Source organism: Lagenorhynchus albirostris, chromosome 3 (assembly GCF_949774975.1).
Source record: "Lagenorhynchus albirostris chromosome 3, mLagAlb1.1, whole genome shotgun sequence".
Lineage (NCBI taxonomy): Eukaryota > Metazoa > Chordata > Mammalia > Artiodactyla > Delphinidae > Lagenorhynchus > Lagenorhynchus albirostris.
Window position 1 is genome coordinate 155,711,593 of NC_083097.1, and position 19,342 is coordinate 155,730,934.

The 19,342-nt window shown below is 47.9% G+C and overlaps 1 protein-coding gene across 3 annotated transcripts; it reads left to right on the forward strand.

The window, feature by feature from the left end:
- Positions 1–919: 919 nt before the first annotated feature.
- ARF1 (ADP ribosylation factor 1) lies at positions 920–19,114 on the forward strand. 3 transcript variants are annotated; one of them, XM_060144454.1, is made up of 5 exons: positions 920–1,050; positions 17,033–17,217; positions 17,293–17,403; positions 17,512–17,636; positions 17,797–19,114. In XM_060144454.1, the coding sequence occupies exons 2-5, from the start codon at positions 17,070–17,072 to the stop codon at positions 17,956–17,958; spliced, it is 546 nt and encodes a 181-aa protein (XP_060000437.1). In that variant the 5' UTR covers positions 920–1,050; positions 17,033–17,069; the 3' UTR covers positions 17,959–19,114. The 3 variants fall into 3 exon arrangements, with proteins under 3 accessions (XP_060000437.1, XP_060000438.1, XP_060000439.1); XM_060144455.1 differs by lacking the exon at positions 920–1,050 and adding an exon at positions 1,072–1,214; XM_060144456.1 differs by lacking the exon at positions 920–1,050 and adding an exon at positions 16,170–16,951.
- The last annotated feature ends 228 nt before the right edge of the window (positions 19,115–19,342 follow it).

A 19,342-nucleotide genomic window follows, 5' to 3' on the forward strand; every position in this document is an offset into this window, starting at 1 on the left:
CCAGCCCAGTAAGGAGGCCCTGCCCAAGAGGAGTGGGTGGGTGAGGGGGGGCAGAGAAATGACAGAAGCCTGCCGGCATACTGCACAACACCTCAAGGCTTTTCTCTGCTGGGCAGGCTCCTGGGCCAAGACCCAGGTGATGGCCTGCTTTGCGCTCTCCACAACACGCAGGGCACTTGGGGAAGAGGCCCCCAGCAATCTCACCAATGACTCTTGATTTGGGGACCCTTCACAGCAGCAGGAGTGTAGTGGGGAAGAGAGTTCAAGTAGCACAGGGGTGGAGGGATGGTGCGGAACTGGGGGTTGGCGGGGCGCCACAGTCAGACCCCCAGCCGGGAGAACGTGGAGAGGGACCACGACAGGCCCCCTCTCCCTTCTGATCAGCTCAGGGAGGCTTCCCAGAGGAGAGGGCTCCCCGTCTGTCACCTGGAACCCGCCTCGGTGGCTACCTCGGGGAAGCGCTGTTCCCTGCCCAGCTTGGCTCCCGGCTCCGCCCGTGCTACTAGACGCCAGCTTTATTTGATATTGGGTCTTGCTTCTTCAGGTCGTTTCCTCGGGCGCGCATGGGGCTGCGTGGGTCACTGCAGTCACCCGAGCTGAGGCTGGGGAGGGGAGCTGGCAGCTGGGCACCGCCCTCCCGGGACCGCAGGGCCCACCCGGGACTCAACCTCTGCATCTGCGAAACGGACGCGAGAGCTCCCTCCGGGGCCGACCACTGAGAGGCGCGCGCAGGCGCAGCCGTACTCTGCCGGGGCTGAGGGAGAGGGGGGGCTGGGGGCGGGGGGAAGGAGGGGTGCGCGCAAGCGCAGCGGTGAGAGAGGAGTCGTCCCTGAGCCCCGCGCCTGTCCGCGGTCCCGTCCCCACCGCCCGCCCAGAGTCTGCGTGTGCACGCCGCAGCGGGGGAGTAGGCGGGACTGCGGGTGGGACCGCCCCGTTCCCCAGCGTCCCCCGCGGCAGCAGGCACTGACGTGGCTGCCGTCAGAGCCGCCATCTTGTGGGAGCGAAACCAACGCCTGCCTCCGAGCAGCAGCTGCGCCGCGGCCGCCGAGGGTGAGGCTGGGCCCGGGCCGGGGGGGGGGGGCGGGGGCTGAGTTAAGGCCCGGCGTGAGGCTGGGCCGGGGCGGTGAGAGCCAAGACGGGTCCGAGGTGAAGCCGGGCCGGGCGAGGGGCGAGTTGAGGCCGGGCCGTGGGTCGAGGCGGGGAGCCGAAGTGAGGTAGGTAGAGGCGGGGAGCCGAGGCCCGGCAGGGTCCAGGGTCGAATAGAGGCCGGGGGCTGAGGAGAGGCTGGGCCGGTCTGGGGGTTGAAGCCGGGCCTGGGACCGAGGCGGGGCGGGGCAGATTGGGTGCTGTGTGCTGGGCCAGGGGTCTAGGCTGGGATGGGGGTCGAGTAGGGGCCGAGCTGGGTCGGGAGCCGAGTCGAGGCCGGGGAGGGGGTTGGTCGCGCAACCCTCTCCTCAAGCCCCCCAGAGCCGCCGGGGCGGGCGCCCGGAAGTCCGGCCCGCAACGCGGGCTCTCCAGGAAGCCTCGCTTCCTGCTCCGCCTGCGAGGCCTCCTGCCTCGGGGTCGCGAGGACCAGGAAACTGAGGCCCGCAGCCCGGGACGCGGCCAAGGTCACACGATGGCCAGGATTTGAGCCCAGTTCCTGTCTGTTCCGAGCACGGAGCCGGCGAGGTGGGGCGGGGTTCGGGGTCCGGGTTCCAGGGCGGGTGCTGTGGAGCTGGGGTCTGAGTGGGAGTGCCTGCGGCCCAAGGAAGCCCCCGATGGACGCGCTGGCGGCACTGTAGGGCCCCTTTATCCAAGCTTGCTGCAACCCCGGGATTGCTTCCTGGGTGCCTTTGGCATGGATTAGAACACACTTCCGAGCTGGTGAATCTTTAACCTACGTTTGGAACGACCTGTCCAGGGTTGAGGCGGCCTCCCTAGCAGAGCGTCCTAAAGCTTTCTTGTTGCCCAGTCCAGGTGGTTACGGGAGGTAAAACGGTAGCTTTGTTAATAAGGCTTGGCAATTATAAAGTCCTTAAAATATTAGCTAATCAACTGAGCACTTTTGAGCTCCTCAAAATACCAAGTTGCTGTTTTAAATGAATCGAGCAGAAATGCACAAGAAATCATTGGCAGGAGACAGAGGCAATTCGGACGATTTGGGGAGGCCCCGGAAGTCACTGTTGAGAGCTGTGTAGTTGATGTAGTTGTAGCTGATGTAGTTGGTGTTAGAGTAGTCAGCTCTAGTTCTTGTTTCAGAACTGGTGGTCAGCGTTTTTTTCTGCTGGCTGTTTGCGTGGTTGCTCCTACATTTCTGGCAGAGAGAGAGAGAGAGAGAGAGAGAGAGAGAGAGAGAGAGAGAGTGAGTGTGTGTGTGTGTGTGTGTGTGTGTGTCTGAAGGAGTGTGAGATGCCATGGCGCATGCTGTGTGTGGTGTTCTTGGAGTTTTCAGAAACTCAAGAGTAGCCAGAACTGGAAGAACTTTGAATGCGTGGTGTTGTTAGCTGGGTCCAAAATTATGAAGAACTGAGTGTGTATGTGTTTATCACAAATTTGGCCACTTTGTTAGAGTGTGCCATAAAGGTTTTCTCTAGTTAACGGGTAGAATGTAGTGTGCCTGTTCACTGGGCATGTCCTGTTGAAAACAGATCCTTGTCACTTGGGCATTAGAAACCTGCTGTTTCCCGTGAGGGCTAACTTCAGATACAGGTATTCAAAATTGCTACTTCAGAAAGATTTAAAATAGTTGGTTTGGATAATAGCTGACTCACATGCTGTCTGTTCATCATTGTAAGAAAGTTAGTAGAAAGCAAAAACTGGTTCTGTGCTTCTCACAGTTCTGGTTTTTAAATCATGTGGTTTAGCTATTTGCTTTGCCTCTTGCACAATGTGAAGAGGGCGTTCAGACCTGCTAAGCCACCTCTACCAGAGATCAGACAGGGTTTGAAACTACAGGAAGGTACACCTGGACTTTTCTGTTTACTTTAGTAGAATTCAGTATGGACCATCAGCCACTGAGGTGATCTCCAGGATCGAATGGCTGTAGGAATAAATCTAACATAGGGGAAAAACCCTTGTGCAAGTTCATAAATAGTATATTAACTTGGTTTGAGAGAGTTAAATCAGTTTCCTTCAAATTCTTCAAATTCAATGTTGCCTTGAGATATATGAATTTAAATCTGCTCTTGATCACAGTTCAGGCTCACCAAGCATTTCTGCAGCCTTCCTGAGGGTTGTGATCACTTACCGAGCTGGTGTTCAGACCCAGCTAGCCTGTGCTTGCCATAGCATTTATGATTGGTCTCTGTACACGTTGTCCCATAGATATTCTCCCCTTTGACCTTCCAACCTTCGTAGGATTAGGAGAAAGAAGGAAGTAAAATGCACATCTGTCAGAGGTGGTTGGGAAAGAAACATGAAAAATTCCTTTCAGTTGGGATCTTAACATTAAATAAGAACTTACCTCTTTTGTGGTCTGTCTGCTCGTCATTGGTGTGGATGGTGTTAGAGATGTCCTCCCAGCACCATCTGAAGTGGTCTTTTGGAAATGTTTTTGACCTAATAGTGGGTTGGGTGTAACACTTCCTACTGGCAGGTAAAGGAGGGCTTGGGAATGTGTGAGTGTGAAAGAATAGGGGGTGAGGTTAATTTCAGAGTGTGAGCCAGGGAGAGGGGAATACTTCATCCTTAGGTTCTTATCCTCTCGTGATTGTTATAAAGTCTTTAAAATATAGTATCTGTTATAGCTATACAGCTCTATCACTATTCTGGAAGGTAGTTCAACATTCTCAGATGGTTCAGATGGCCTGATTAGCTAGAAAAAATGTGGCAGAATTTAACACAAAAACATCAAAGCTCCTTATTCCTAGGAGAATCTGTTAGGCCCTCACCCAGTTCTTTCAGCCAAGCTTCCTTATATGAGTGGGAAGAAATGGTGAAGCTATCTGTTGCAGGGACTAACCTCCATATTCCTAACAAACCCATGTTTCCTGGGTTTTGCATACATCGGAGACAAGAGCTTGGCAGCCTGTCATCACATAGAAAGGGAAGAGTGGGACTTATCACTCACTGAAAAAGAAGAGACAGAAAAAAAGCATACAAGACAGGCAGATTTTACACACATAGCATTCGGGAGCGATTCTCTTTAGGAGGCAAACATTTTTACACACCTGAGGCTACAGGGGTAACTGTTAGTATACAGCATAAATTAACAGAAGCCCCAGTTATGATCCATGCACATTTTCAGAAGTTAGAGATGTACAGTATATTTTAGAAACATTAATTAATGTTTAATCAGAATTTAGTAAGTTTTGCTCCTCAGAGGGATGCTAGCAAGCTAGAAGAGTTTGTATCCAAAGAGCAAGTCATATGTAAAATAGCCAACATCTTTCAGTTTGTATTGTACATCAAATTATTTTTGCAGTGATGTATGTGGGAGCTAAACAGAAAGCTTAATAGTACTAGGTCTCTGAGGTCCTGGAAATTTTTAACGTGAAGTTTTTAAGTGTCCTATCAGTTTGACTTAGGGACAGATGGCCAAGAAAGCAGTTTCAAGATTCTGTCTAGACTTTAATGTGAAGAGTAGGAACGAAGGCAAAGTTAGATGTGCCTGTGTTTTGATCACAGGTTTCAGAATAAAGGATGTCTTTAAAAATTGCTGTTAAGAGTGTGTTTTCCTGTCAAGTATTCTATCATCTGTAGATGAGCATGCAGTTCCTAACTGATTGAATCTATTAATTTATATTTAAAATACTGTATCTTTTGTCAATTTTGGTGATGTAACTTTGCTTAAAACAGCTTTTAGCATTTCTCTTTTGTCAAAGTGATATGAGATCTTGCAGATTCCTGGGGAGATCACTGAAAATATATTTTAAGTCACTGGTTGCATGTACCTGAGGGCAGGTTTAGGAAGCAGATTGTGTACACACCTCTCCTGTGGTATTGAACTTTGCTGAGGTGGACGTGTTTGCCCTGAGTAGTTATCTGTGTCTCTACAGCCCAGATTTCCTCCTCACTGGAATGTCAAAGGGATGTTCAGATTCCATCACACTCATGTATACTTTTAAACCAGTATGAAATTCATCATTGAGTTGATAGGGTTTTTTTTCTGACAAACTAATTTTTCAGAAAAGCATATGTGTATGATTACTCTTTCTACTTTTTCATACTTAAGGCCCTGATAAATGGTCTTTTATGATTCTTTTCTCCTCTTCTTGACAGTGAATCTCTTGGGTGCCCAGGGAGGTGGCCAGTAGAGAAAAAGACAGGTGGAGATAGAGAGATGGGTGGAGGAAGGTGCGTGAGTTCTGGGCAGAGGAGTACTCACTGGCAAAGTATAAGGCTGGGTGGAGACACAGGGCCATGGCAGTGAATGGAATGGAAAAGCAGGCCAACAGGACACAGTAAAAGGAGTGGGCACTGAGTCAGACCTATCAGGAGGATAGGGGAGGAGGTGCCATTTGAGTAGAGGTATAAGGGAGTGGGGGTCCTGTGGGTCTTTGGGAGAAACAAGAAGCTTCTCCCAGGCAGGGGAACAGTAAGTGCAAAGGCCCTTAGGTGGGAGTGCACTTAGTAGTTTTGGAGACCTGCCAGGAGCACAAGAGGGGAGAGAAGCCTGCTGGTGTGTACCAGTGGTCCTTTGAGGGATAGCCCCACAGAAAGGGTATTTTGGGAACTTGTGGGAGGATTTTGGGCTCTGCCAATGGTGAGAGGCAATACTGATATTTAGTACGTTTAGCAGCAAGAATGCATTCAGCATGACTTTCATATAGGTGAAAAATCTGTTTATATCTTAAACCTAATTCTGTTTATGTATGGAGTCAACGTGTGTGTGTGTGTGTGTGTGTGTGTGTGTGTGTGTGTGTGTTTGGTTTTAGTAGATGTTCTGAATTTTCTAGGAAAGAAACTACCTTGTAAATTAAGGGTGATTGTATTTTGTTCTTTGCAGAACTTTACGAAGATTTGTTCTCTGTTTCCGGTGGTGGGACATTTCATGGACACAGCAGGTTCTGAGTATCTGAGATGCTGGTGTATTTGTGGCAGTCTTCATTAGGTGGTTCTCTGACTACCTCCCTTGAACTTGTAGTGTGATCATGACCAATACTGAAGGTCATGTGTTATATGACACCATCTTTCATTTCCGTGTTACATTTTAGTTGGGGCAACATGGGTTTTTTGCAGTCTGGTGTGTATGTTGGTTGTATTGTCTGCTAGTTTCCTTTCTGGATGGCAGGGGTGGTGCTGTGAAATGCCATGGGGGTGTTGGCTCTGATCTTCTTAAAGAGCCTGACTTAGTCTGACCTTTCCTAACAGGACCCTCTTGCTGGCATTGAGAACACCTTGCAGAGTGGAAGCTACAGGCTTTGGGAGTGCCAGAGGAGAGATGAGGTGCCTGGGACCAGGTGGATAGTGATGGGGAAGCACCTTTTCAAAGGGAGAGGTGATGGGACTTGCCAGTAAAGTAAACAGATTTGAGGATGAGAGGGACAGAGAGAGGAATTGTGAGTGTCTCTGGGGTTTGGGTCTGAAGAACTGGGAGGAAGTTGCAGAGAGTTAAAGTGGGAAAGAGTGGGTCCTTTATATTTGAGGATTAGATTTTGATGGGAAACCCATGTGTTAAGGGGGTAGTAGAAGAGAAGTGTGGAGGTGAGAGGAAGCCTCAACTGGGGTCCCATGTAGGGGACTGCATTCCTCTGGGAGTGAATGGCTGGATAGGGGCAGTACTAGGGAGTGAAAGTGCAAGACACTGAGTGTGATGGGACTGCTGGTCACCTGAGGCGGGTGATGGGGACTGCTGGGAGGTTTTAAGCAGAGGATGGCAGGAGCAGGTATATGAATGAAATTTCCCTGAGTCCAGGGCTGTCCAGGGTTTGAAATGTGAGCAGAGGTAGGAAGAGGCCTATTGAGAGGTAGCTGTGGCTGTTCAGGCCAAACAACGAGAAGTTCCCACAAGGACATTGTCCTCCCAGCCAAGACCAGCTGCTTGGAGAGTGAGGCAGAGGTTTCCCCGAGTGCTCTGAGCTGGTGCACCTCTGGGTGCTCCTAACAAGGGTCTCAGGAGGGCAGATCTGGCAGGGGGCTTGCTTCAGAGGTAGGAGGATCTAACAGAGGCTCTCAGCCACTGCTGCACTTTGCTATTCTGTGTCTTCTGGGAAGCCCATCACTCAGAAAAAGAGGTGGGGCTGTAATTTTTTTTACATTTTGTTTTCAAAATGAAAGTTCTCTGCAGGCAAAAGTCAAGTTTTAGAGATCGGTTTAATCATTTTAATCACTCACAAAGTCCCCTTGTGCTGAAAAAGCCTCAGGGGGCTGCCTGCCACTCTGAGAAGTTTGAGGAGGAAGAACTGGGCACTCTGACAGCTCATGGTTGGTTGCAGTTCTCTTTTTCTTCAAGGGTGTGGAAAGGGGTCCGAGCAACGCTGGCTTCTCCAGAGCCCCACCCTTGTGCCTGGAGAGGGTCCTATGTCTGCACCATGGGTGCAGGTGGCCTCCTTGAGAAGACACCAGAACAGAAACCATAGGGGCTTTAGCATGTTTGTGGTGATCATATAATTAAAGGAGTGACAAAAACAAACTAATGTGATATACTTCACAACAGAAATCAGAATCCTGAATTGCCTTCTCTTCCTTGTTCTCACTACTGGAACTGAAACATAGGACTGTGTTATTTGACAGGTGTGCCTGTCCTTTCTGTCAGGATCATGGGGACTGAGACTTCAGCAGCTGGAGCTGTGTGTGTGTGTGTGAGAGAGAGAGAGAGAGAGAGAGAGAGAGAGAGAGAGAGAGAGAGAGAGAGAGAGTCTCTGTGCTCATGTTGAAGCTTTTAGCTGCATTGAAAGGACTATAGTGTAACTGTGGATCAGTCTTTGACATTGCTTGGCCCAGAGCCTTGTTTGCCATTGAGGTGAGGTTGGAAGGATGAGCACTCTGTTCCACTTGTGTTTCACTATCTGTCAGTTGGATTCATTGAGTACTCTTGAGCTTTTGTGTGCCCAGGGCTGTGCTCATCACACAGCTACTCCTTACATGAGTGTGCTGACTGTTAGCCCCACAGTGTGTGGAGGGTATGCTGAGAACAACAAAAAGGAAAGGACTCTTCCCTGTGGAAGATGGCATCTGAACTTGGCTTCAGAGGTTGAGTGAAGGGCTCGGTGGGCATGGCATAGAAAATCAGTATGGAGAGGGGACTGGGAGCACAGCCAAGGTCAGAATATAGGCCTGAGTGACTTGCTGAGGAGTTCCAAACCAATGGTGCTCTGTTTGCCACTAGGATGGGTTGAAATACAATTCTAATTGATTTCCAAAGAACCACTGATGTGCAGAATTAGTAAGGAGTTGGTGGTCAACACTTTTCAGGGTATCTGGGTGGTTTACAGTTGCCTGTAGTTTCTCTAATCCTGCTTTGCATTTTAGTCATAAATTGCTTTGTTTCCTCCATTTTCAGTTTAATTTGTTATACATTTTAATGTTCTGAGGTTGATGCAAATTTGTTTTTGGTTTTGTTTTTTCGATCTTTTGATTTCTTTTTCCAGTAACAATTTCTTTAGACTTAGTGTGTTTGGAGTCAGATGGAGGGTATATATGCCCTGACTTCTGGAGTAGAAGTGCTCGTTAGGGTCCATGGCACTGGCCCCACCACAGTGGGGGGCCCAGGCGCCCACCACCAGGTCTGCAGGACCTGGAAACCATTCCATCACTGTTGCCCCATCCCACGGGCTAGCATACTCAGATGGTCCTGCATAGCTACAGGGGGCCAGGAATGTAGGTTTACTCTGGAAGGCCTCAAGCCCAGGGACAGATCTGGGAGAAGAAAATACCAAGGAGCAGCCAGCGTCTACCACCAGGATGAATGCACAGAACTGTGAGAGATGCTCCTGATGTAGCATCTGAGTGAGGCCTCAACTTGTGGGTATCATCCACTCTTTGTTTTACTCCAGTTGGGGGCCGCATGACATTTGTGTTCAGAGGTCCTACATGGATATTGTTTTCATTTGGGGTAGACCATCTGGTTATTTGCTCCCATCTGTAGATTTCACGTCAGTGTAAGTATCTTTGGTAATGGGCTTTGAGAACAGTTTTGTTAAAAAATAGTAAAACTTTAAGACTATGAATAAGGGAGAATTGCAAAAGATAACTAAATACATTCATCAGTTAAATGCTTTGGATTTTGTAGTTATTGGTAAGTAGGATTAATTGCAGTTTCACTGTTTCCACGCTCGCCTTGTGGTTCGTATGCTTGCTCCGTTAGACAATGGACAGTGACTCTTGGATGTTCATGTTAGTGTAGACCAAGAGCTACATTCATGAATGAAACTCATTTCTTGTTGTCATTTTAAGGATTTCACCTTGAATCTTAAGCTGGCCAAGAGGGACCTAAATTGAATTTCACTGGTTGCTCCTCCTAAGAATCAGACCTGACCGGAAACCCCTTCCTTCAGCTTTGGGAGGCAACTTGCAGGGCATCTGGAGACCAGGGTTAGTGTACTAGTCTATGGATTTCTGGTACTCATCATCCTCTGGGGGTGGCGGTGGGGGGGTTGTTGGGAACGGGACTGCTGCATAGAGGCCAGGTCTAGTGCCTAATTGATTCCTGCAAAACATCCTAAAAGTTTTGTTGCGAAAAACAAAAAACAGTCTCTCATTGGAATTCACCTTCAGGAGCAGACCAGAACTATACAGTTCTAGAATGTTTTTGCATGTTCTTTCATTTATTCTTTTTCTTTGTATTGAAAGTTCAGAGTCAGTGTAGATGAAATGGGTGGAGGTGGTCAAAAGGTACAAACTTCCGGTCATAATATAAATAAATCCTGTAATATGAGGTACAGTATGGTGACTGTAGTTTACCGTACTGTATTTATATTTGAAAGTTGCTAAGAGAGGAAATCTTAAAAGTTTTCATCACAAGGAAAAAAAGGGTGACTGTGTGAGGTGATGGGAGTTAACTAGACTTTTTGTGGTGATCATTTCCCAATAATATACACATATTAAGTCATTATTTTGTACAGCTGAAAATAATACAGTATGTCAGTTATATCTGAATAAAACTGAAAGGAAAAAAAAAGTTCAGTCAACTTAATTACATCCTTTGAGTGTCTCAGGCTGAATATTCTTCCTTCTGAGCGTGTTGTTGATTCTTACCTTCATCACAATTGTGTTAGGCCTGTGAGGTGTATCTGCCTATCACTAGTATTGGCACATTCAGTATTCTTATGCTAATTTTTATGAAAAAGTTACAACATGTAACGCTCTACCCAATAGCAGAAAAATGTTAGAGCTACAGAAATGGAATGTTGGACTAATAGAGTAATGACTGAAGGCTTTATTTAGCTGATGGGGTGGAGCTACAAGTTGATGTACAAAAAGCAGTTTGTAGCAGATTATATTATGTGATCATATTGCCTATGAAAGTAGAGGACCCCCACCCCTTAAAATTAAATCCTACATGTCAGGGATGAATTCGGCTTTTGAGTGGTTGATAATCTAAGCACATACTTGACTGCTTGAAGAATGAATGAAACCCTTGTTTTATAATGTATATCAATTCCTCAGGAGGATCTTCACTTTGTTAATTTTTCTCAAATTAGATATTAAAATTGACATTATGAACTATTGAGCTGTACATTTTACTGTATGTAATTTACACCTAATAAACTTGACTTTTTTTTAAAAAAAGCAAAACGAAAAAAGTTCTGATGTCACCTAGCTGTTCATTTGAATAGGGGATTCATCCATGTGATCTCTCATTTACAGAGGGACCAGAACAGCCCATCACATCTGAGGCACAGAATAGAATCCAAACCCTTGTTTTTTGCCTCCTTGGGTCACATTTTCGTTTCCCAAGACATGCTCTAGGTTAGTGGTTTATTCTTCCTACTGATTCCCAGCAGTTTAGGTCATCTTGATATGCATACAGAGATTTTGTTAAGTAAACCAGCTCTAACAGTTTCAGAAAATGTGACAAACTTGCCTTCTGCAGAAGTAAGCTGCACGGCTCTGTAGGGGAGGGCTGTCCCATGCTTATCTTGAATCCTCTGAGGCTTGTTAGGAGATGCAGCAGGCACAGGTAGAGCTCGTGGGTACATATATTTCTCTTCAGCAGCTAAACCAGTCACTCTGGATTCATTTACTGGAGTGGAACGGGTGTAAACTCACGCTACATTTTTTCCTCCCTGCACTGGCTTTCCCAGGGAGGCCTGTTGTTGGCCTTGGCCTGTAGCCTAGTAGGTCTTTGCATGCAGGAGTGTAGGCAGCCAGTTGTGTCCTGTTCTTTGCTATAATGTTGAACTGCCACCCTATCATTGTTTCTGGTGCTAACCAGAAAAAGGAAAAAACCATTCTTAAGGGGCTGTGTCCGCTCAGAGCTTTCTGTCTCAGGAAAGAGACGTGCTGTTGTTACTCTTGCATCTTATGAGCCAGCTCGAAGGTGCAAACTCAGGCAGGTGCGGGGAAGTGCTCTTTTGAGAAAATCAGCGTCTTCACTGCTTACAAATACTCACGGCCATTACCATGAACCTGAAAAACAGGTTTTGACCTTAGTGCTAGGGATCCTGGTAGAGGAAAGGGTGAAATAGGCCTAGGCTGGGCATCCTACAAGTTAGAACCTGTGTGGAGAGGCCACGGAACAACTCTCATGGTCACTGTTGAACCTTTCCACTGTGATACTGTGTTAGGTCAGGAGCTGCCAGGGCCCCTGGACCAGGTGCAGGGCGGTTATAGATAGATGCTTGTATAGTGGGAGAGACCAAGTGCTGTGTGTAGCGTCTTAAACCCTAGAGTTTGTGCTCATCCCCATCCAGGTTCAGCCACCAAATATATGACCCACTTCCCCTTTGGGGCTTCAAGGACTTGAGTAAGTTAAAAAACTGTGCATGGAAGGCAAGGACCACACTGATAATCAGGGCTCAGCAGACTGCACGGCCAAGGCAGGCCAGGGGTGAGTGGGCAGACACGCTTGGGTGGGGAGGGGAGGAGGCTCTTGGACTGCCATGGCTGTGACTGACTGCATTTTGAGGCTGACATGCGGGTGTGGGCCTGCTGCTGGGCCCAGTTTACCTGGAATGTTCCATCAGTCCCATGTGGGAGTTGGGAGAGTACACTTAACCTTTTCACCCCTTAGTGCCCAGGTTTTTGTGTCAATTTGTAGGAACGTAACACTAAAACAGGTATAAAACAAGTATAAACAGCAGTCTTCCATCCTGCCTCCCAGGGATAGCCTCTTTCATGCCTCACTGTACTAAATAGTGTGCTAATACTGTTTCTCAGTGTGTCAGCTTTGGACAGTGAGGGTTGGCCCTTGAGACCACAAGTTCTGGCCTCAGCTTTCCAGTACCCAGCAATGACAGTCAAAGTATCATGACTGAGTAAATATTGTTCACTGCTGAGTCAAGTGGTGACTGGCTTATGGTTTCCCTCAGGAAATCTTAAAATGACTTCTTTGCATTTTCATCCTTGGGTTTTTTTCTGTGTACCTGTGATTAGTTTTTCCCAATTCCCCTAGAATTGCCAAACCCCACGTTTAAACCACATAGGTAACTGTTCCTCTTTTCCTGGAACTCTCCTCCTTCCTGCTGCAGCCTGCACTGGCTGCTGTTCAGGCCTGCCTCTGTGTCTCCCTCCATCACCTTGGGGGCTCCCTCTGCCTGTGGCAACCTGGAGAAGAAGGCATGTGTGAAGCCTTGCATTTCTAACCTCTGTTCTGCCCTTCGGCTGATACAGAATTACAGATTGAAAGTGCTGCTTATGTCTCTCTTTTGGGGGAACAGTTTGAGGTTCACCACATAATTGAGGGAAAGGCATGGAGATTTCCAGTTCCCACATAGCCTTCCTCACTATATCCCCCACTAGAGTGGTGCATTTGTTACAGTTGATGAACCTACATTGATACATCATCATCCAGAGCCCATAGTTTACCTTAGGGTTCACTCTTGGTATTGTGTGTTCTGTAGGTTTGGAGAAATGCATATTGACACGTATCTACCATCGCAGTTTCACACAGAATAGTTTCACTGTCCTAAAAATCCTTTGTGTTCCACCTATTCATCCCTCCCTTCCTCCTAACCCCTCACAACCACCGAAAGGATCTTTTTTTTTACTGTTTCCACAGTTTTGCCTTTTCCAGAATGTCATATAGTTGGAATCATAGGTGTGTAGTATTCTTAGATTGGCTTCTTTCACTTAGTAATGCACATGTATGCTCCTCCACATCTTTTCATGTCTTGATAGCGCCTTTCTTTTTAGTGTTGAATAATATTGTTTGGATGTACCACAGCTTATCCATTCACCTACTGGAAGACATCATGGTTGCTTCCAAATTGTGGTAAAATTTTGAATGAATAAAACTTTTTGGAATGAATAAAACTTCTGTAAACATCAGTGTGCAGGTGTCTGTGTGGATGTTAGTTTTCAGTTCCTTTGGGAGCATGATTGCTGAATTATATGTTCAGAGTATGTTTTGTGAGAAACCTCCAAACTGTTTGCGGACAGCTGTACCATTTTGCATTCCCTCGGGTAATGGAGGAGAGTTCCTGTTGCTCCACATTCTTGCCATTGCCAGCGTGTGTTCTGGATTTTGGCTTTTGGTCATTCTAATAGGTGTGCAGTAATAGCTCATTGTTTTAATTTGCATTTCTCTGAGGACATATGATGAGCATCTTTTCATTGCTTACTTGCCTTCTGTAAACCTTTAATGAGGTTTTCATTAAGATCTTTGGCCCATTTTTTTAATTTTAAAATTAAATTTGTTATTGTTGAGTTATAAGTGTTCTTTGTATATTTTGGATGACAGTCCTTTATCAGATGTATCTCTTGCAGATATATTCTCTCAGTCTGGTTTTGTCTTTCACAGAGCAGAAGTTTGTCATTTTAATGAAGTTCAGTTTATCAGTTATTTCTTTCATGGGATCATATCTTTGGTGTTGTGTCTAAAAAGTCATCACCATACGCAAGGTAGATGTTGGTCTTTTAAATTGCTCCTAGTTTCCTCCCTTTTTTTTTTTAATATTTATTTATTTGGCTGCGTTGGGTCTTAGTTGCAGCATGCAGGACCCAGTTCCCTGATCAGGGATTGAACCTGGGCCCCCTGCATTGGAAGCTCGGGGCCCTAGCCACTGGACCACCAGGGAAGTCCCAGTTTCCTCTTTTTTAAATCTTGTGTGTGTGTGTGGATTTTTTTCACTTTGGTTGTGAGGTCTGCTGTTCTCTGTGTCCTAATGCCCTGTTCTTGTTTTGTGGGCACCAGGTCCCGACCATGTCAATGCCAAGGCTGTGTGTGGGTTGGGGATTTTGTTTGTTTTTTATTGTTTTTTTCTTTTTAAATGTCTTCTGTCTTCTCTCCAAATTCTTTGTTTCAGTCACTTGCATTGGGGGCTTCTTAAAGGGAGATAGGGGCGTGGCTATTTGAGGGCCTCCAGGTGCAAGAATCCATAGGTCCTTGCTTTGAGGCCTCTGGGTTACATGTGAGGGTCTGCAGGGAAGTGTGCCTCCCTGTTGATTTTGCCCATATCCGTCTGTTTCCAGTACAGTGCACCCCATGCCCTCCTCTGCCTGGATAGTGGAGTCAGGGCCCCTGGTTCAGCCGCTCCAGAAAGGTCCCTTGGCTCTCCTGCAGAGCTGAGGATGAGCACTTGGTCAGGGTCAGACCTCACCAAAATTTGCTGACTTCTGTCACCTCTTTCCAAATCCCCCCACTTTTCTCTTTTGAGTCAGTCATCACTTATTTCTTCATTGGTAACGATTTCAGGAGTAAGCTGAGATAAATGTGTGTGTTCAGTTTATTCTGTCTTCCATAATTTATCATCATCTATAGGAAAAATGGCTGTCTGCAGAAAAGGAAATATAGTAAAGATATTTTTAAATTTTACTTTTATAACTAGGTAATATTATTCAAAACCAAAAAGCATTAAAGTGTTGAAAGTGCACTGAAGCCTGCTGGAAGCGCCTCCACGGGACACCTCTAGGACCATTGGAGCATCTAAGTCACAGTGGGGTAGTGATTCTGACCTACTGAGTAAACTAGGAATGCACAAGTTCACACTATATCAATATATGGAGAAGTGGTTCCTTGCAGTAGAATGCTAACTAACTAATAGCTGGAAGGAATGACTCAATAGAAAATCACCATTTGACAGTCCTCATGGTAATAATTCAGCCAGGAAATGTCAGAGTGCTAAAACTAGAAGGTGGAAGTTGGATGAGGAGCAGGACGTGGACTTAGTCACCAAATACTCACTGATGACTAAGGCAGAAAGTAACTTGCAGTGGAGGCCTGGCGACTCCACCTGAGCCTGTCATCAGAGGTGATAAGGAATGGTGGGGATCTGGGGCACGCCCCCCAGGTAGAGTGCAGTGGGGCATGCCTGTGGCAGGCCCATATCTGTGTCCTTCATGGGTCTGGCCTCTGACCCCAGCAGTGTCCATCCAAAGTCCAAAGACTGGGGAGTTCATTGTTACTTCTAGGGGGGTCAGGTATGCAAGGCAAGGCTCCTCCTTCCAAGCCTTGACAGTGGCTTCCACCAACACCCTCTCAGAGGTCAGGTGCAAGCAGCTCCTGCCTGCTTGGAACAAGTTCTCTGTGGTTCATTTGGTTTTCTGTCAACACTCACACAGAGTTCTTCCCAGTTGAAGGCTGCCCAGCTCTCCACAGCTTGACTTCACCATAGGTGCCAAAAGTCCAGATTCCTGGCTTCCCTGGTGGCGCAGTGGTTAAGAATCCGCCTGCCAATGCAGGGGACACAGGTTCGAGCCCTGGTCCAGGAAGAGCCCACATGCTGCGGAGCAGCTAAGCCTGTGTGCCACAACTACTGAGCCTGTGCTCTAGAGCCTGCGAGCCACAGCTATTGAAGCCCACATGCCTAGAGCCAGTGCTCTGCAACAAGAGAAGCCACTGCAGTGAGAAGCCTGCGCACAGCAACAAAGATCCACCTCAGCCATTAATTAATTAATTTTTTTTTAAAGTCCAGATTCCTAAGCATTTGAGAAAGTGACCGTTTTTTCCTAAGGCCTTGTTTGCAAATAAAACAGTTGAAGGAGGAGAGTACTGAGCATGGAGAGGCCAGGCCTGGGCAGCTCTGGTGCCTTGGGCGCCTTTTGGGACAGGAGATCCTCTCCTCCTTGAGCCTCACTCTCCCGCAGCTGTGGTCACTTGTTCCTTCCTATAGGTCTGGGTGTCTGGGCCTGGTCTCTGACCTTGGGTCCAGCCAGCTCAGTAGTATCCTAGTGTTTCTGCCCTGCTGAGTGAGGAGAGCCTGGTGGGAGCCCAAACACAGCACACGTGTTCTCGTACAAGCATGTTGCTGCACCACACAGGCCTTCTCCTCTCTGGGACAACACTGACCACAGCTCTCGGGAAGGTGTCCCCTGGCAGGCTCCCCAGGGTCATTGTTGTGGGCTCACCCTTAGACTGAATGCCCTGGTGTGCTGCCCTAGAACCCAGGTGTTCTCACTCCACCGGTCCTGCCTGCAGGGTGTGCTAAGCTCTCAGCGTGTTGGGAAAGGTTGGTCTCTTTTGGTCTCTGCCATGGGCCCTCCTAGCTTCTTGTGTGTTAGTTGCCTTAACATTGGACTGTTTTTCACTGAGACTTGGAGCAGTTGGAAGACATGGTAGGGCCTTGGAGTGGTTGTTTATGGCCCCTTGAAAAGCTCTGTATTAGATTATGGAGAATCTAGCATTCATTTGAAAGCCACACCTCCCCACGCATGTTGGACATTGCACCCCACAGTGGCAGGTTGTAGGACTTAGAGGTAAGTTACCCTGAGGCCTTGGGCGTCACTTCCTGATATAATGGCAGTAGCTGCTTCAAAATCCGGTCAGCCCTGTTCTAAGATTCCCATTCTCTCCCTTTTAAGGGTGATTTTAGGGCTCGAGAGGCAGGCAGGCAGGACTTTTTCTTTTGGATAGGAACCAGAATTTCATCAGCTTATGCCTTGTGAGTTTTCAGGAGAGATAACAGGATGTCCATCTGTCTGTCTGTGGGTGAGTCTGTCTCTGAGCTGCTGCTGCTTTGCTGGCCCTGGGCAGCACAGAAAGAGACACAAGGACTCCTTGTATCTGCAGGTTTCTCTGGCCAGTGTTGCTCCCACCAGTCTACAGCATGGGGAATATCTTTGCAAACCTCTTCAAGGGCCTTTTTGGCAAAAAAGAAATGCGCATTCTCATGGTGGGCCTAGATGCTGCGGGAAAGACCACCATCCTGTACAAACTGAAGCTGGGTGAAATCGTGACCACCATTCCCACTATAGGTGAGGAGGCTGGGCCTCGGGAGGCTAGGGGATAGTGGTAGCCCTAGGGAGAGCCTCACACTGGGTCTCCTCCAGGCTTCAACGTGGAAACCGTGGAATACAAGAACATCAGCTTCACTGTGTGGGACGTGGGTGGCCAGGACAAGATCCGGCCTCTGTGGCGCCACTACTTCCAGAACACACAAGGTGAGGGTGGGCCACCCCATTACAACCCTCAGGAGGGGGGCTGTGGCCTTTGGGAGAGGTTGGGAGTGTCCCAGGTGCCTACACTAATGCTTACTGTTCCCTATGCAGGTCTCATCTTCGTGGTTGACAGCAATGACAGAGAGCGTGTGAATGAGGCCCGAGAGGAGCTTATGAGGATGCTGGCAGAAGACGAGCTCAGGGACGCTGTTCTGCTCGTGTTTGCTAACAAACAGGTACGCATGACTGAGCCACCCTGTGTGCTGGTGGTGGGTGCACGTTAGGCAGCCAGCCTCTCAGTGATGGAGGTCTGACGAGGCGGGGGTCACAGGTCAGGTGGAGAGGGTTCCATGCAGTCCCCTTGACCCACGCCTGCTTTGCTACCCTCCCCCCTAGGACCTCCCCAATGCCATGAATGCAGCTGAGATCACGGACAAGCTGGGTCTGCACTCTCTGCGCCACAGGAACTGGTACATTCAGGCTACCTGTGCCACCAGCGGGGACGGGCTCTATGAGGGACTGGACTGGCTGTCCAATCAGCTCCGGAACCAGAAGTGAGCTGTACTCCTCTCTCCTCCCTTCACACTCCCTCCTTCTGCCCTCGCTTTACTCTCATGTGGCAAACGTGCCCCTGTGGTGTGAGTGCCAGAAGCTGTCTCCATGGTCGGTCACAGTGTGCTTCACCATGCTGTAAATGTGCAGACGCAGCCTGCAACTGGGTTTTTATTTAATGTAAATAGTTTTTGTTTCCAATGAGGCAGTTTCTGGTACTCCTATGCAATATTACTCAGCTTTTTTTATTGTAAAAAGAAAATCAACCGTTTAGTACTGAGAAGGGATTTTAGGCACACGGGTCATCCAGGAGTCGCTGTGTCAGAAAAGCCCGATGTTCCTCTTCTGGGCTTTACGTCTGTGTTGAGATCCATTTTGGTGGTTGGTTTTTAACCCAAACTCAGTGCATTTTTTAAAATAGTTACAAATACAAGATAAGGAGAACACTTGAACACACAGAAGGGAGAAATGTGCCTAGTGTAGGTTCTGCAGTAATGGCCTGAGTCCAGTCCACCAGTGGTCTGTTTCCCGTTGGGAACGTGAAACGGGGCAGAACCAGCTATGATCCATTCTGCATGGTCACAATAGGGTCCCTGTGATTTGCTCTGTCTTGGGTCATCCCACACCCCATAGCGTTTGTGCTTGTATCTGTGCTTACATGGCTGCCCAGGAGATGGGCTGGAGGCTGCAGCCACCACGCTCAGACCCCTTGGAGGAACCCCAGCCTTTTCTTGGGTCAGCATGGGCACTTTGGTTGGAACGCTCTGGTTTGAGCGGGAGCCCTGCAGTCCCCTTGCTTGCCTGCTCCGGGCTCTCTGGGGTCTCACCAGCAAGAGCGCGGGTGGTCATCCTTGAGCCCCAGCCCCTCGGAGCCCCTGTCTATGTGTGCTTTCACTCCCTCAGCCTGCAAGGGTCAGATTTGCCATCGAAAAATGATAACCTCTACTTTTTTCTTTTGTATTTTGATAAACACTGAAGAAGCTGGAGCTGTTAAACTTTATCTTGGGGAAAACCTCAGAACTGGTTTATTTGGTGTCGTGGAACCTCTTAATGCTTTCAATACACAATTAGTAATCAACTGTTTTGTATACTTGTTTTCAGTTTTCATTTCGACAAACAGGCACTGTAATTACAGCTATTAGAATAAAATCTCTTAACTATTTCATGGCTCTCCCATTTTTGGGTGCCCCTGACTGACAGTCTGCCTCTTGGAAGCTGGGCAGGGACAGCTGCTTCCTCCTCACTTAGGGAGGGCAGCATTGATCTGACTTGCCCTGTTCCCTCTCTCTGCCCATCCCTTCCCTGCCACCCCACCCTTGTCTCCCTACCCCCCTCCCCCACCGCTTCACTTTCCATGGGTGGGTGTGGGTATGTCCCAGTGCCCTTGTGG

Coding starts and splice junctions, on each gene's coding strand:
- ARF1 (XM_060144454.1), top strand. CDS start 17,070: ATGGGGAATATCTTTGCAAACCTCTTCAAGGGCCTTTTTGGCAAAAAA. Junction 17,404..17,511: donor CTACTTCCAGAACACACAAG/GTGAGGGTGGGC, acceptor TTCCCTATGCAG/GTCTCATCTTCGTGGTTGAC. Junction 17,637..17,796: donor TCGTGTTTGCTAACAAACAG/GTACGCATGACT, acceptor CCTCCCCCCTAG/GACCTCCCCAATGCCATGAA.